This window comes from Podarcis cretensis (genome assembly GCF_951804945.1).
Source record: "Podarcis cretensis genome assembly, chromosome: 13".
Taxonomy (NCBI): domain Eukaryota; kingdom Metazoa; phylum Chordata; class Lepidosauria; order Squamata; family Lacertidae; genus Podarcis; species Podarcis cretensis.
This window is the reverse complement of record NC_137182.1, coordinates 54,556,400-54,573,461: the sequence shown is the minus strand read 5'-3', so window position 1 is coordinate 54,573,461 and position 17,062 is coordinate 54,556,400. Positions and strand designations below refer to the sequence as shown.

Here is a 17,062-nt window from a genome sequence, read left to right as displayed (position 1 = left end):
TTCCAATAGGAACCTGACATAGTGAGCCTCTGATTTTCCCGGGAAAAGTACCAGCAAGGGTAATATCAGTTCAGCCCTGGCTTCCTCATATTTTGCACAATGCAGCATTTATTTTATGTATAAGACCTAAAAATTTTATTACAAGGGCAGAGGGGGCCGGTCCACCATCCCTCAGACCTTGTGGGGGGCCAGACTATATTTTGGGGAAAAAAATGAACGAATTCCTATGCCCCACAAATAACCCAGAGATGCATTTTAAATAAAGACACATTCTACGCTTGTAAAAATACACTGATTCCCAGACCATCCGCGGGCCGGATTTAGAAGGCAATTGGACCGGATCCAGACCCTGGGCCTTAGGCTGCCTACCCCTGTTCTACACCGATGCGCTATATTGTCTAACTTGGTTTGTTGCTACGCTTTGAGCTTCTGTTATTGCAGGATTGGGGCTAATGAAAGGCTTGTTTGCCTCAGTTATATTGATTGACTACCTTCTCTAATTTTGTTCATACAATATTGATTTATTTTTTTAGTTGTATCTCCACCATATGTTCTTTATTCAAGAATTGTGAAACAATACAGGCTATATACGTTGTTAGAACATTATTAGCCATGCTTAAGTTGGCCTGTGTATTGTGGCCCAGGGTCCAGGGCTGGCTGTGTTGGAGCTAGCGAAAGGATTTCTCCCTTCCCCGCAGCCGGAAAACTCCAAATTTGGGCATGGCAGATGAGCGATATTGACAGTTCAAAGATTGGGGGCGAGGAGTCCATAGCGAAAGTCACTGTGGGGAAGGGCGACAGCAAACGGACCCATAAAGAGACAGAAAATCAGGTAAAGAAGGTATTTTAGTGTATTTTTAACCTTTTTGGAAGCTGCCCATAGTGGCTTGGGTGGAAACCTAGCCAGATGGGCGGGGTACAAATAATAAATTATTATTATTATTATTATTATTATTATTATTATTATTATTGCCCCTCTGGCCTGTAAATCCTCTACCCTATGGTTACCAGGTGTCCCTGTTTCCTGGGGACAGTCCCCAGATTTGCAAATAAATCCCCGGGTAAATTCCTTCCCCGGAATGTCCCCGGATTTCATCTAATTTCCCCGGAAAACGCAGCAGCGGCAGTCTCAGCAGCCTGGAACAGTTGGCTCTGGCTGGCTTCAGGAGCTGGTCGGAAGCAGCAGTGTAGCGTGGGTGGTCAGCACCCGGGGCAAGGCAAGTAATTTGTGCCCCCTAACCCGGGGCAAGGCAAGTAATTTGCGCCCCTAACCCGGGGCAAGGCAAGTAATTTGCGCCCCCTAACCCGGGGCAAGGCAAGTAATTTGCGTGCCCTAATCCGGGGCAAGGCAAGTAATTTGCGCCCCCTAACCCGGGGCAAGGCAAGTAATTTGCGTGCCCTAATCCGGGGCAAGGCAAGTAATTTGCGCCCCCTAACCCGGGGCAAGGCAAGTAATTTGCGCGCCCTAACCCGGGGCAAGGCAAGTAATTTGCGCCCCCTAACCCGGGGCAAGGCAAGTAATTTGCGTGCCCTAATCCGGGGCAAGGCAAGTAATTTGCGCCCCCTAACCCGGGGCAAGGCAAGTAATTTGCGCCCCTAACCCCTAACCTGCCACCGCTGCCAGCTTCTTCTTGCTGCTGCCTGGGCTGGGGTATTTACGGTAAGGTAGCCATGGCGGCGGCAGGTCCGTGTCAGGTGATCTGAGGCAAGTTGCCGCTGGCGCTGCCGCCCAAACGACGCCGCTTGCCCGGAGGAGGAGGGCAGAGAGGCGAGGAAAATGCAACATGGCCCAGCAGCTGCAGCAGCAGCTGGGCTGCCTCCACCTTCCCTGACCCCAGAAACTAAGCTGTGAAGGGAGGTTTCATGCTGCCTATTGGAGCAGCCCTGATCCCAACTCCTACTTGCGTGTAAGCAGGAGTGGGGCGGGGATATCTCAGCTGTGAAGGGAGACTTCACGCTGTCTAAGAACTTGCATGCAAGCAGGAGGAAGCCAGGGATTGTTAGAATTCCTGCTCCGTGATTGCAGTCATGGGATTGTTGTCTTTCACATATGTTTTGACTCCACCGCGTGGGAAGTGACGGAGACAGGATGTTTGTGTTCCTGTGTTCCATGAAGTGGGACTATTGTCCTTTGTTCTTTTTCTCTTTGCTGTCTGATGCTAGAGAGAGAGGGAGCCATGTTGCAGTGCTCCGTGTGTGTGTTTATATGTAAATAAAGGAGATTAGCCAAAATGTAGGGACGCAGGTGGCGCTGTGGGTTAAACCACAGAGCCTAGGGCTTGCCGATCAGAAGGTCGGCGGTTCAAATCCCCGCGATGGGGTGAGCTCCCGTTGCTCGGTCCCTGCTCCTGCCAACCTAGCAGTTCGAAAGCACGTCAAAGTGCAAGTAGATTAATAGGTACCACTCCGGTGCGAAGGTAAACGGCGTTTCCGTGCGCTGCTCTGGTTCACCAGAAGCGGCTTAGTCCTGCTGGCCACATGACCCGGAAGCTGTACGCTGGCTCCCTCGGCCAGTAAAGCAAGATGAGCGCCGCAACCCCAGAGTCGGCCACGACTGGACCTAATGGTCAGGGGTCCCTTTACCTTTACCTAGCCAAAATGCTGAGTTGCTGAGGTTTGTCATGTACGATGCAAAGACTCTGCAGATCCCTAAGTGTGCCGGTGTCTGTTGGCATCAGTCGCTGTGATGTTTGGGCAGAAGAAAGTTTATGAAGCTCCGGAACGATTGACCAGGAGGGAGAGAACATGCCAGTCGGGCATGTGTCTCTGACAGGGTCCTACTCGGGCGTAGGCTGACCTCCTGACGGGGATCAGTGGTGTCGCAATGGGGTGGCACTGGGTGGTGGTTCGCCCCGGGTTCCATGTATGTAAAGAACGGACATCCGGAATGGATTAAGTTCGTAAACTGAGGTACCCCTGCAGTGTCTGTTTTTAAACTTGCACAGATCAGCAGTTTCAACGAGAAATCTTCACGTGTTCGCAGTTTGGGGCATACAGGACAGGAAGGGAAGCTAAAAAAGTTCTGTTTCTCTTGCCTGCATGAGTATAGTTCCGCTTTTTTAATTTTTGCCTGCCTGATGGAGGTTCCTCATTTCTGAAATAACCCTCTAGGAAGTTTTATAATCTTTCACTATAAAAGGAGCCCCCAGCGGCTAAATCGAGGCTTCCAGCCTTTTCAGATGTATCTCGCTGGAGCCCTGTGCAGTCAATAAATCGGGCCTTCCTCGTTGAACCCGTGTCTGTCTGGGAAAAATCCTGCAGCAGCACGGGGTTGGACTAGATGACCCCTGGGTCCCTTTCGGCTCAACGCCTCAACTCCCTTTGGGAGCCAATCCAAAAGGGCTGCCTGTCAGTCCTTTTGAGGAGATAATGATCCATTTGCCGGAGCCGTAGAAACATCGATTGGTTCCAAAAATCTGGACGCAGTCGGGAGAAACGGATCGTTGTGTTTCCCCACACACACATGCGTCTGCCTCGAGAATTTTATCTTTGCTTGTGGGTTTTTCTGAAAGGGAAGTGTTGGGGGAGCTGAGGAGCGACCTCCGATTAAGGAAAATTTGAAGCTTTTGGGACTTCTGAGTTTGGAGCAAAAGGAGAGCGAAAGGGGACGTGAAAAGAGGTTTGTATAACACTGATATGCATGGGCATTTGAAGGAGCTGAACGTTGCAGATTCAGCGCAGAGTTGGACTGTGGAACTCCCTGCCACTGGAGGCAGTGACGGCTTTAAAAGAGAATTAATTGAGAGGGCTATTGGTGGCTACTAGGCAGAATGCCTGCGCCCTGCCTCCAAGGCTTCCAAATCCAACCACAAGAGGGGAGAGCGGGTCTCGTGTTCGAATTCTGCTCGCGGTTTTCCTACGATGGGCACCCGGTTGGCCACTGTGAGAAATTGATGCTGGACTCGATGGGCCAAGGGCCTGATCCTGCAGAGCTCTTCTCATGCTCTTACGTTCCAGACGGCTCCTAGCAGGGTGAAAAATATCTGGGTCTGAAACCAATCCATTTGGCCATACTGGAAAATCAAACAGGAGCATTCAGATTGCAGTCTGTTTTGTGTGTTTTTCCCACCACCAGGAAATATTCTGTAGCTCAGTTTTGTTTTCTCTTTAGAGCAATAATTTTGAGTGTTGAATTTTGAGGTGTCTTCGCCAACTCTAGGGTTCGGCATTAAATCAGTCCCCCCCCCCCCCATTTGGAAATTTCAGTGCGTCAATATCAAACAATTGTGGCCGTCAGTAGGCAATCTTTTCACTTAAATCTTAGCTCCAGGTTAATGCAAGGAAGCCAAAATTCGTGTCAAACTGAGACCCCAGGGTTTTCCGGCTGGAATAATGCAAAAAATTAAAATGGATTGTGGTTGCTAACTCTTTTGAATCGCAGCCTGTTTGGAAACTAATTTCAGTGAAATACATTTAATCTGAAGGCTGTAATTAATATCCTGCTTTTCCTTTTGGGGCATTAAACCACCACCCAAAGCCCGGTGCCTGTTGTATTTCGTACATTTTTAGAGAGAGCCTGTGTTAATGATTGAGGATGTGTTTATTAATCTGTGTATTTTAAATCTGTGTGTCTGATGACGAGGAATTTCCCAATTTGAAGGCGGCGTTTTGGACTTTGCTTTGCCAATATCTGGCCTAAATCAACTGGGAGGGAGCTGCACAGACATCTGGCTTGTGGAATCTATTGACTTTGAGGTTGTTTGGTTTGTTACTATAAACTCAGAGAAATCCACTACTTTTACTTTGAAAGCATGGATGTAGCCAAGATTTATGTTGCAGGGGGGAAGATTTTTGCCTTCAAATCCCATCCTTCTGGTTTCAGGTTTCTCATGCCCTCTCTGACCCAGAGTGATCAAGCGTCGCCAAGACACTAGATCCCCAAATATGGAGGACAAGGAGGAGGATCAGAGCAGCGGAGGTACGTTTCTCTGTCCATCCTGTTTCTCTGTCTTTCGCAAACACTCACCTTGTGTATTTCACCATATTTCTTACCCCGTATGTGCCCGGGCGACGGTGCCACATAAAAACCCCTTCCACTTCTGTAAGAAATCAATCTTTTTTTATGTGGCGGCACCTTTGGAACTCCCTGCCAATTGATATTAGGTGGGAACTTGATTGGCGCCTGCGAAAAATATTCTTATCCAGGAAAACATACCCAGGAGTAGTTTAGAAAGTGGATGAAACCCCAAAACAGGCGCAAAAACAACACACACACACACACACACACACATATAAAACACAGGTTAATACAGTGGTACCTCAGGTTACATACGCTTCAGGTTACATACGCTTCAGGTTACAGACTCCACTAACCCAGAAATAGTACCTCGGGTTAAAAACTTTGCTTCAGGATGAGAACAGAAATCGCGCAGTGGCAGCAGGAGGCCCCATTAGCTAAAGTGGTGCTTCAGGTTAAGAACAGTTTCAGGTTAAGAACAGACCTCCAGAACGAATGAAGTACTTAACCCGAGGTACCACTGTATATAAAAAAGAAAAACAGTTCCATCTATAAACCAATTCCGTCTATAAAAACAACACCGACATTCAAAAACCATTGAAGATTTCGCTTCAGTACTGGGATAAAGATCCCTCTCCTTCTGCATAGGACCTTAGACTGAGGCTGGATCTACGCCGATCACGAAAAAACGCTTTAAAAAACAGTATAGTGGCTCTCAATGCAATTTCCCGCCGACATCGCTGCTCTATAGCGCCCTCTGCTGGCACATTGAGGAGCCTGTCATTTACAGTTCCAATGCCAGGCTCCTCAACACATTGGCGATTCACCTAAAGTTAACCCTTTAGGGCCAGGCGACGGCTCTTTTTGCTGCTGAGCTAAACGCTGTCCAAAAGCGAGAGCGTTGCCTATAACACATTTTTCATGTTTTAACTGAGCTCTTACTGTCAGGAAGTTCTTCCTAATGTTTAGGTGGAATCTTCTTTCTTGTAGTTTGGAGCCATTGCTCCGTGTCCGCTTCTCTGGAGCAGCAGAAAACAACCTTTCTCCCTCCTCTATGTGACATCCTTTTATATATTTGAACATGGCTATCATATCACCCCTTAACCTCCTCTTCTCCAGGCTAAACATGCCCAGCTCCCTTAGCCGTTCCTCATAAGGCATCGTTTCCAGGCCTTTGACCATTTTGGTTGCCCTCCTCTGGACACGTTCCAGTTTGTCAGTGTCCTTCTTGAACTGTGGTGCCCAGAACTGGACACAGTACTCCAGATGAGGTCTGACCAGAGCAGAATCCAGTGGCACTATTACTTCCCTTGATCTAGATGCTATACTCCTATTGATGCAGCCCAGAATTGCATCTTTATCCCTGCAGAATTCGGCCTGCGCCCCTCGGACTCCTGGGGACGGGGCGTCTGCCCTGGCCACCGCCTGGTGTTCATCCTGCTGGGACTCATCTGCGTCTTCACCATTGCCGTCACTGTGTTCGGCTTAACAGGTGAGTAGTGGCTCAGCTGGTGAGATGTCCGGCTCCTTGGGTGCAGGTGTGGGAAAGAGGGGTAAAGGAAAAGGGACTGGACCCCATTAGGTCCAGTCGTGGCCAACTCTGGGGTTGCAAAAGGCACCTAGAAGAATGGGAGTTTCGAACTTTGCTCCCTCTCCCCAGGTCGGAAATCTGTCAGTGAATTGAAAGGGATGGAGGAGACTTTGAAAAGCATCAACCGCACGGTCTCGGCGGAGATCACCGCTCTGAAAAAGAAGGGTGAGTCCAGGAAGCAGATCTTCTTTCCAAGTGTAAGGTAAAGGTAAAGGGACCCCTGACCATTAGGTCCAGTTGTGGCCGACTCTGGGGTTGCGGCGCTCGTCTTGCTTTATTGACCAAGGGAGCTGGTGTACATCTTCCGGGTCATGTGGCCAGCAGGACTAAGCCGCTTCTGGCGAACCAGAGCAGCGCACGGAAACGCCGTTTACCTTCCCGCCGGAGTGGTACCTATTGATCTACTTGCACTTTGAGGTGCTTTTGAACTGCTAGGTGGGCAGGAGCTGGGGCCGAGCAATGGGAGCTCACCCCATCGCAGGGATTCGAACTGCCGACCTTCTGATTGGCAAGACCTAATGGTCAGGGGTCCCTTTACCTTTACCTAATCCCCATGTTACACCCCCCAAACTACATCACTCATACATCACGGTTACATCATGAAAAGGGAGGTCTGGTGGCCGTAATCTGAGCATCCTGGACCCTGCCCCATGGTTCTCCTTGCCCTCCACCAAACACCCATCAAGTGTAACAAAAGAGATCTTTCCATTTCCCTGTTTCCCAGCCAAGTTCACACACCCTTTTGTCTTCATCTGGGCTTGTTCTTTCTGGAATGGCTACCTGTCTGGCACTCAGGTATCAGGATGCCGGGGATTATCACTCAGGCAGAGGGGCTGCTGAGTAGCTGAGCTCACCTGTCTATATGAATTTCTGAAGTTTTCCCAGTGAGCCAGTACAGAGATCCATTGATCAGTGAATTCTTACATTTGTTGTCGTGCATCAAAGGCCCTTTGAATAGGCAGGAAGAAACTGTGATGAACTGTTTTGTGAGGACAAATCGCAAAAGTCACAAAAGTGCTGGTTTTGGTAGTGGGCTGCATGTGCATGATATCTGCTGGAGGGGCAACCCCCCCATACATAAATTCCTGCAACATCCCCAAACCATTTCCTCCAACTTCACCTCTTTCTGCTGGTTCCAGAGGCAGAAGATTTGAAGCAACTGGTGAAAATTGAACATATGGTGCACAACCTGACCGAGGAGGCGAAGGAAGGTGCGTCCGCGCGGAAGCAGCTGTGGGACAGATGTGGGGGGTTTCCCCCCCTGTGTGAGGGGAGGTGTGGTTGCACCTGGATTTGGGCAGGCTATACTTTTTAGTTATTAATTTAGGTTAGTAACTATTTTGTTGCTGCTATTATTATTTCTAATAATGATAAGGTAAAGGTAAAGGGACCCCTGACCATTAGGTCCAGTCGTGACCGACTCTGGGGTTGCGGCACTCATCTCGCTTTACTGGCCGAGGGAGCCGGCGTACAGCTTCTGGGTCATGTGGCCAGCAGGACTAAGCCGCTTCTGGCAAACCAGAGCAGCGCACGGAAACGCCGTTTACCTTCCTGCCGGAGCGGTACCTATTTATCTACTTGCACGTTGACGTGCTTTCAAACTGCTAGGTTGGCAGGAGCAGGGACCGAGCAACGGGAGCTCACGCCGTCATTGCGGGGATTCGAACCGCCGACCTTCTGATCGGCAAGTCCTAGGCTCTGTGGTTTAACCCTTTCTAATAATGATACCCCTTCATTATACAACTTTAGGCACCAGGCAAAAACGTTCCTCTTCAACCAAGCCTTTGGTTAATTGATATCCAATGCCCTTTTAAAGTTGTGTGTGTGTGTGTGCTATTGGGTTGTTTTCATTTTCTTTTCCTATTTTTATATAATTTTTATTAATTTTTCTGTTTCACAATTTAGAACGCTCATTTAAACAACCTTAAAATATCGGTGATTTCCCTTCTTCTCTTTCCATGGCTCATTTTGCATATCATAAATCCTTGTATATTTTACTAAACCATTCAGTATTCCATTATTAACATCCATCAAAACATATTTACACTGCTGAATTTATCTTAATGCTGCTAATGTTTTCAAGTGTAAACAGTGCCCCCCCATATATTCAATAAACATTTTCTAATCTTCTTTAAACGTATGTTCTTCTTGTTCTCTTATTCTATATTCAAAACAAAACAAAAAAATTCCTTCCAGTAGCACCTTAGAGACCAACTAAGTTAGTTATTGGTATAAGCTTTCGTGTGCATGCACACTTCTTCAGATATTCTATATGTTAGGTTCATAAGCTGCACATATTCCATCAGTTTTAAGTTCCCATTCTTCTTTAGTTGGGACCTCACTCGTTTTCCATTTTTGGGCTAACAAAACATGGGGTGCAGTAGTGACATACATAAATAACCTTTTTTGACACCTGGGAATTTCCGTCTGAATTATTTCCCAACGAAAAGGAGACCGGATTTTTTTAGGGGGGGATGATGTACTTTTTTTCCCAATTCATTATGGATTATTTTCATTTTCAATTTGATTATGCGTTTTGTGATTTTATTTTGTGATTTTATGCTCCGAACTGCCCTGAGACCTGAGGATATAGGGCAGTATGCTACTACTACTAGGGACGCAGGTGGCGCTGTGGGTTAAACCACAGAGCCTAGGACTTGCCAATCAGAAGGTCGGCGGTTCGAATCCCCACGACGGGGTGAGCTCCCGTTGCTCGGTCCCAGCTCCTGCCAACCTAGCAGTTCAAAAGCACGTCAAAGTGCAAGTAGATAAATAGGTACCGCTCCGGCGGGAAGGTAAACGGCGTTTCCGTGCACTGCTCTGGTTCGCCAGAAGCGGCTTAGTCCTTCTGGCCACATGACCCGGAAGCTGTACGCCGGCTCCCTCGGCCAGTAAAGCGAGATGAGTGCCGCAACCCCAGAGTCGGCCACGACTGGACCTAATGGTCAGGGGTCCCTTTACCTTTACCTTACTACTACTACTACTACTACTAATTTTATATCCCGCATTTTCCTGTGCCCGAGGTAGTTACAGTATTGTCTACAAAAAGTATATGGAATACAAAAATCTAAAAACACATAAGAGATAATGGTTAAAAATCATAGCTGTCAACGTTTCCCTTTTTAAAAAGGAAATTCCCTTATTCCGAATAGGATTCCTCGCAAGAAAAGGGAAAAGTTGACAGCTATGTTAAAAAGCAATTAAGCCATAACAAAATTAAAACCATGTGAGAAAACAAATCTTTAAAATACAGGTAACAGAAACAGCCTAGCCCATTTAAAAGCCCTTTGCTTAGAAAACGGTCTGTCCTTGAAGATTCGTTGTGGGGGGGGGGCTCAAGAAGAATCATACTGAATGACCCTCATTTCCCTTTGGCCTCATCCAGTGAAAACCCAGTTCCAGGAACAGATCTCTAAACTGCGGACCAGTGTGCGGACCCAGAATTGCGAAGTGGAGAGCATTAAAAGCAACAGGACAGGTCAGGAGTTAATCGGGGAGCAGCGCTCAAGTGTCTGTCTGGAAAAGGGGGGTGCATAACTGTGGAAAGGTGGCTCATGCAATAATTCTTGCAATAATTCCCTGGTCCTGAATGGGGCAACTGTGCCCCTGAAGGACCAGGTGCGCAGCCTGGGAGTCATTTTGGACTCACCGCTGTCCATGGAGGCGCAGGTCAGTCCTGTGTCCAGGGTGGCTGTCTGTCAGCTCCATCTGGTGCGCAGGATGAGAGCCTCCCTGCCCGCAGACTGTCTGGCCAGAGTGGCACATGCTCTGGTTATCTCCCGCTTGGACTACTGCAATGCGCTCTACGTGGGGCTACCTTTGAAGGTGACCCAGAAACTACAGTTAATCCAGAATGCGGCAGCTAGACTGAGGACTGGGAGCGGCCGCCAAGACCACATAACACCGGTCCTGAAAGACCTACATTGGCTCCCAGAACGTTTCCGAGCACAATTCAAAGTGTTGGTGCTGACCTCTAAAGCCCTAAACGGCCTCAAAGGCCCAGTAAACCTGAAGGAGTGTCTCCACCCCCATCGTTCTGCCCGGACACTGAGGTCCAGCTCCGAGAGCCTTCTGGCAGTTCCCTCATTGTGAGAAGTGAGGTTACAGGGAACCAGGCAGAGGGCCTTCTCGGTGGTGGTGCCTGCCCTGTGGAACGCCCTCCCAGCAGATGTCAAGGAAATAAGTAGCTATCCTATCTTTAAAAGACACCTGAAGGCAGCCCTGTTCAGGGAAGTTTTTAATATTTAACGCTGTATTGTTTTTAATACTTGATTGGGAACTGCCCAGAGTGGCTGGGGAAACTCAGCCAGATGGGCAGGGTATAAATATTATTATTATTATTATTATTATTATTATTATTATTATTATTATTATTCTCAGCGTCTCCAAGTCATCAGGTGTGCATTTCGGTGTTTTTATCTTGCAAATTGCCCTGTGATCCTTGGATGAAGGGTGGTATGAAGAAATAATAATAATAATAATAATAATAATAATAATAATAGGAAGTGGCTTCTTCAGCAACTTAGAGCACATATTGGAGAACCTGTCTTTCAAATACTCCAAATGACCTCGTTCTCCGTCCGGTTCTGGGCACCCTATTTTAAAGAGGAGATGGACAAGCTGGAAGGTGTGTAGAGGAGCGCAACCAAGGTGAACACTGGTTTGGAAAACAAGCCCTATGAGGAATGGTTGAGGGAGCGGGGGATGTTTAGCCTGGAAAAGAGGAGACTGAGAGGAGATATGAGAGCCATCTTCCAATATCTCAAGGTCTGCCCCATGGAGCAAGCTTGTTTTCCCCTGCTCCGGAGGGCAGGACTCGAACCCGTGGCTTCAAGCGACAAGAAAGGAGATTCGACTAAACATTTCCTTACATTAAGAGCTGTTTGAAACGGTCTCCCTCTCTTTCCTTGGTGGTCATTTTAAGCAGAGGTTGGGTGGCCATCTGTCAGGAAGGCTTCAGCTGAGATTCTAACATTCCAGGGGGGTTGGACTAGATGAGCTTTGGGGTCCCTTCCAACTACAGGGTACCTTGGTTCCCAAACACAGAAAACCCAGGAGTACATGTTCCGGTTTTCAAACGTTTCTCAGAAGCCGAACGTCCGACGCGGCTGTCGGCTATTGTTTCCGGGGCGCCTGCACCAATCAGAAGCTGTGCCTTGGTTTTCGAACATTTCAGAAGTCAGACAGACTTCGAGAACCAAGGTACTGCTATATTTGGAGTTTTTGTTTTTGCTATTTATTTTGCCTTTTTGTTTTTGAGGCTTTTTCGGTTAATTTGTTTTCGTGAACCCAGTTCAGCTTCCGATCGATTGATTGTGTGACTGCGGAAATGGATAAAAGCCCCCCATCTAAACAAGGACTATCATCAGTGCAGCTAAGAAATTTTTTTAAAATTTTTTTTATCGTCTACAATACTGTCCTATTTATTTTATAGTACAGTACATTGATTACTGCTTTCATTTTAGGGATCGATTGTTTCGTTAGATAGTAAAATTCATGTTCAATGGCTGTTTTTTTAGGGGTTGTTTTTAAAAGTCTGGAACGGATTAATCCATTTTGCATTACTTTCTATGAGAAAGGGCGCCTTGGTTTTGGAACGCTTTGGTTTTGGAACAGATTTCCAGAACGGATTAAGTTTGAGAACCATCGATTCTATGGTTCTGTGAAGTTTCTACCAGCTATCCCACAGAGGGAACCACCTCAAAGTGATGTTTGCCAGCTGACTCTTTTTCGTAAGGCAGCGTGGATCAGAGTTTGACCTCTCTTTCGTTCTTTACCCCCCTCCCCCAAAAAGTGGGAAGCCACTGCTGCCTAAAAGGTTGGCTCCCGTTTATTCGCAGCTGCTACTGGCTCTCCAAAACGGACAAGTCTTGGGACGAAGCCAAGCTGGACTGTGAAGATAAAGACGCCCACCTGGTCATCATCACCAGCTACCTGGAACAGGTAAGTTGGCCTGAACTCTAGGCAGGAGAAACACCTTTGAAGGTGACCCAGAAACTGCAACTAATCCAGAATGCAGCAGCCGGACTGGGGACTGGAAGACCACATAATACCAGTCCTGAAAGACCTTCATTGGCTCCTAGGACGTTTCCAAGCACAATTCAAAGTGTTGGTGCTGACCTTGAAAGCCCTAAACGGCCTCGGTCCAGTATACCTGAAGAAGCGTCTCCACCCCCATTGTTCTGCCCGGACACTGAGGTCCAGCTCCGAGGGCCGTTTGGTGGTTCCCTCATTGTGAGAAATGAGGTTACAGGGAACCAGGCAGAGGGCCTTCTCGGTGGTGGCGCCCGCCCTGTGGAACACCCTCCCACCAGATGTCAAAGCGAAAAACAACTACAAAACTTTTAGAAGACATCTGAAGGCAGCCCTGTTTAGGGAAGCTTTTAATGTTGCAAGTTTTTTTGTGTTTTCTGTTGGGAGCCGCCTAGAGTGCCTGGGGAAACCCAGCCAGATTGGGGGGGGGGGGTATAAATAAGAAATCATTATTATTATTACTGCTGCACTGGGACAAACAGCAAACCGTGGAAAATGCAACGGACGTTTGTTCCAACGCTAAATCACACGGGTTTTTCCTGGGAAGCGCAAAAGGAACTATGGATGAGCCCTAAGAAATGCAATTAATAACACCAACTAAAACCGCAATCTGTCCCCGGTGACACCACTTTTTTCTTCTGCCCTCTCTCTCTCTCCAGCAATTTGTGGCCCAGCTGACGAAGCCCCGGAACACCTGGATTGGCTTGACCATGGCTAGCGGTGTCTGGAAGTGGGTGGACGGTACGGGCTACACCATCCGCAGAATGTGAGTTTTTTTTAAAAAAATGAATATTTATTAGCATTTTCAATAACACCACAAAAACAAAAGTAAACAAAAAATGACAAAAAACAAAAATACAAAAGTACAAAACTTAAAAACAATTAAAAACACACAAAATTTCAATTGCTTATTTTCTTTTAACTTGCTTCTCAGACCTCCTCACACCTCCCCTTCTTGTATTCCAATTCAAATTATTAGCTCAGCAAATCCTTTTTACTTATTTCTCAACTTTAACTTGATAATTTATTTTAACATGTTATTATTTTATTTTTTCTCTTTCATCCATTTCCTCAATTTATTGTTACAAACCTTAGCTTATCCAAACTTAAACATCAATACTTATACATCAATACTCATTCTTAAACCAAAATTCCCTTCCACGACTTTCCCAATTTTCATACGAATAACAAAACAGAATAAAAACAAAACAAGTTACAATTATATACCCTTTGGATTCCCAAACTGCACCCACCATCTGCAGAATGTGAGTTTGACCCCCTGCCCACCTGGTGTCCACTCGCATTGCCCTTTTGTGAGGTTCCATGTGCTGGGTATATAATTCAAGAGGATATTTTGCTCTGTAAATGTGAGGTTGTTCTGTACAGTCCTGCTGATGGTTTCAGTTACCTTCTGCCAAAAATCTTTCAATATAGGGCAATGAAAAAAACATATGTTTTAGAGAAGCATTATCCCTATTCCATCTCGAGCCGTTTGATACCTTAGATAGCCCTATTTTTAAAACAAATGTAATGGGGTCCAAGCGACGCGGTTGGTGTTGTGGGCTAAACTACAGAGCCTAGGACTTGCCGATCAGAAAGTCGGTGGTTCGAATCCCCGCGACAGGGTGAGCTCCCGTTGCTCGGTCCCAGCTCCTGCCAACCTAGCAGTTCGAAAGCATGTCAAAGTGCAAGTAGATAAATAGGTACCACTCCGGTGGGAAGGTAAACGGCGTTTCTGTGCGCTGCTCTGGTTCGCCAGAAGCGGCTTAGTCATGCTGGCCACATGACCGGGAAGCTGTGCGCTGGCTCCCTCAGCCACTAAAGCGAGATGAGCGCCGCAACCCCAGAGTCGGCCAGGACTGGACCTAACGGTCAGGGGTCCCTTTACCTTTACCTTTAATGGGGTCTAGTATATTCCAAATATTACTTTTTGTTGTATGTGGCTCTCTGATCTGATCTGAACCTTCACAGCAGCATTCAAGGTACGTGACAGTTTTGCTCAGGCTGCCATTTTCCCTTCCTTGCTCTTGTTGTAAACAAGAATTGCCCTTTTCCCTTATGGGGTATCCAAGAGCCCGTATAGAGTCCTTAAGTGGGTTCCCTATTGGTAGGAGAAAAGAACAGAGGCCAACCAGAGAATATTGAGAAGCAAAGCAGCTAGTAAGCTTGATCTTTATTGATCTGTTGCAACTGGGTCCTTGCTCACCACAGGCAGGGGGGAGGAGGCGCACAAGGCCTTATAAAGACTTTTGAAATTGCCACCCTGTCTGACCAAGCTGTGGGGGGCAGTGGAGGACAGGAGTGCCTGGCGTTCTCTGGTCCATGGGGTCACGAAGAGTCGGACACGACTAAACGACTAAACAACAACAACAACAACAACAAGATCAAGACCACCTACAGAAACATCATACATACATCACAGAAGAGGTATAACCTAAGACCACCCCTCAGATGTTGTTGTTTAGTCTTTTAGTCATGTCCGACTCTTCGTGACCCCATGGACCAGAGCACGCCAGGCCCTCCTGTCTTCCACTGCCTCCCGCAGTTTGGTCAAACTCATGCTGGTAGCTTCCAGAACACTGTCCCACCATCTCGTCCTCCGTCGTCCCCTTCTCCTTGCGCCCTCCATCTTTCCCAACATCAGGGTCTTTTCCAGGGAGTCTTCTCTTCTCATGAGGTGGCCAAAGTCTTGGAGCCTCAGCTTCAGGATCTGTCCTTCCAGTGAGCACTCAGGGCTGATTTCCTTCAGAATGGAGAGGTTTGATCTTCTTGCAGTCCATGGGACTCTCAAGAGTCTCCTCCAGCACCAGAATTCAAAAGCATCAATTCTTTGGCGATCAGCCTTCTTTATGGTCCAGCTCTCACTTCCATACATCACTACTGGGGAAACCACGGACCTTTGTTGGCAAGGTGATGTCTCTGCTTTTTAAGATGCTGTCTAGGTTTGTCATTGCTTTTCTCCCAAGAAGCAGGCATCTTTTAATTTCGTGGCTGCTGTCACCATCTGCAGTGATCATGGAGCCCAAGAAAGTAAAATCTCTCACTGCCTCCATTTCTTCCCCTTCTATTTGCCAGAAGGTGATGGGACCAGCAGCCATGATCTTCGTTTTTTTGATGTTGAGCTTCAGACCATATTCTGCGCTCTCCTTTCACCCTCATTAAAAGGTTCTTTAATTCCTCTTCACTTTCTGCCATCAATGTTGTGTCATCTGCATATCTGAGGTTGTTGATATTCATATCTTAAATGTGCCCTTAAGACAGGATTTGTGAGGAAAGAGACAATAGAAGGTTTCCCACTTTGACCTTGCAGACAAAATAATTTGCTCAGTTTAGGAATTCAAAATGGTTCCAGGTCGGTCTTCCTGTGCTGATCTATGTACGTGCTTGGTTGGTACGCTTATGGACATTACCATATATCTAAGACCTCAAAATTCCTATCACATTCTCACTCTCATTGCAGAGACTGGCGGCTCGGGGAACCGGATAGCTTTTCCGTCGAAACACCCTTCCACGCGGCCCACTGTGCCCATCTTTACCGTGATGGGCTATGGAGCAACGAGAACTGTAACCGCCGCTACAACTGGGTTTGCGAGATGAACAGTTGAGTCGCCGGGACAGAGAGTGCCCAGCATAGAGGCCACGGAGTTTGCCAGGCCGCTCGGTCTCTTCCAAACCAAATAAACAGAACAATTTCGCAAAGAAAGGGGGCACCTTGTCATCATTGTCTATTTCTGGAACGTTTTCGTTTCTCACGGCTTTTACTGGTAATTTTATCGCTTTGTCCTTTTGGCAAACTGCATCGACTTTAATAAATAATAATAATCAATTTTTATTTATACCCCACCGTTCCCGGTTCAAGAACCGGGCACCAGGTGGCTAACAACAAATTTTAAAACACTTAATTGTAAAAGCAGCATAAAATACAGTATAAATACATGACTTTGAAGTACAGTAGTACCTTGGTTCTCAAACAACTTGGAACCCAAACACTGCAAACCCGGAAGTACGTGTTCCGGTTTGCGAACTTTTTCCAGAAGCTGAACGTGCTCCGTTTTGAGTGTTACGCTTCCGTTTTGAGTGTTGCGCTTGTTTTAGTGTTACTCTGAGGTCTGTCTGTTTTTGCTATTTATTTTGTGTTTGTGTTTTTGCGGCTCTTTTTTTCTTTTGTGACTGTGTGGAACACAGTTCAGCTACTGATTGACTGATTGTGTGACTGCAGTACATTGTTTACTGCTTTCATTTTATGGTCTCGTTAGATAGTAAAATCCATGTCAAATTGCTGTTTTAGGGGTTGTTTTTAGAAGTCTGGAACGGATTAATCCGTGTTGCATAGCTTTCTATGGGGAAGCATGCCTCGGTTTCGGAACGCTTTGGTTTTGGAACGGACTTCCAGAACGGATTAAGTTTGAGAACCATGGTACAACTGTAGCTGTTTTGCAGCTAAGAGTTATCTTCTTATTCTTAATTATTTTGGGAATGTT

The 17,062-nt window shown here is 46.8% G+C and overlaps 1 protein-coding gene across 2 annotated transcripts; it reads left to right on the top strand.

The window, feature by feature from the left end:
• Nucleotides 1-818: 818 nt before the first annotated feature.
• LOC307202277 (asialoglycoprotein receptor 1-like) lies at nucleotides 819-16,284 on the top strand. 2 transcript variants are annotated; one of them, XM_079952139.1, is made up of 9 exons: nucleotides 819-841; nucleotides 4,823-4,918; nucleotides 6,327-6,449; nucleotides 6,618-6,713; nucleotides 7,688-7,759; nucleotides 9,934-10,026; nucleotides 12,343-12,491; nucleotides 13,241-13,347; nucleotides 16,042-16,284. In XM_079952139.1, exons 2-9 carry the CDS (start codon nucleotides 4,885-4,887, stop codon nucleotides 16,184-16,186), a joined length of 819 nt encoding a protein of 272 aa, XP_079808265.1. In that variant the 5' UTR covers nucleotides 819-841; nucleotides 4,823-4,884; the 3' UTR covers nucleotides 16,187-16,284. The 2 variants fall into 2 exon arrangements, with proteins under 2 accessions (XP_079808265.1, XP_079808264.1); XM_079952138.1 differs by lacking the exon at nucleotides 819-841 and adding an exon at nucleotides 3,484-3,619.
• The last annotated feature ends 778 nt before the right edge of the window (nucleotides 16,285-17,062 follow it).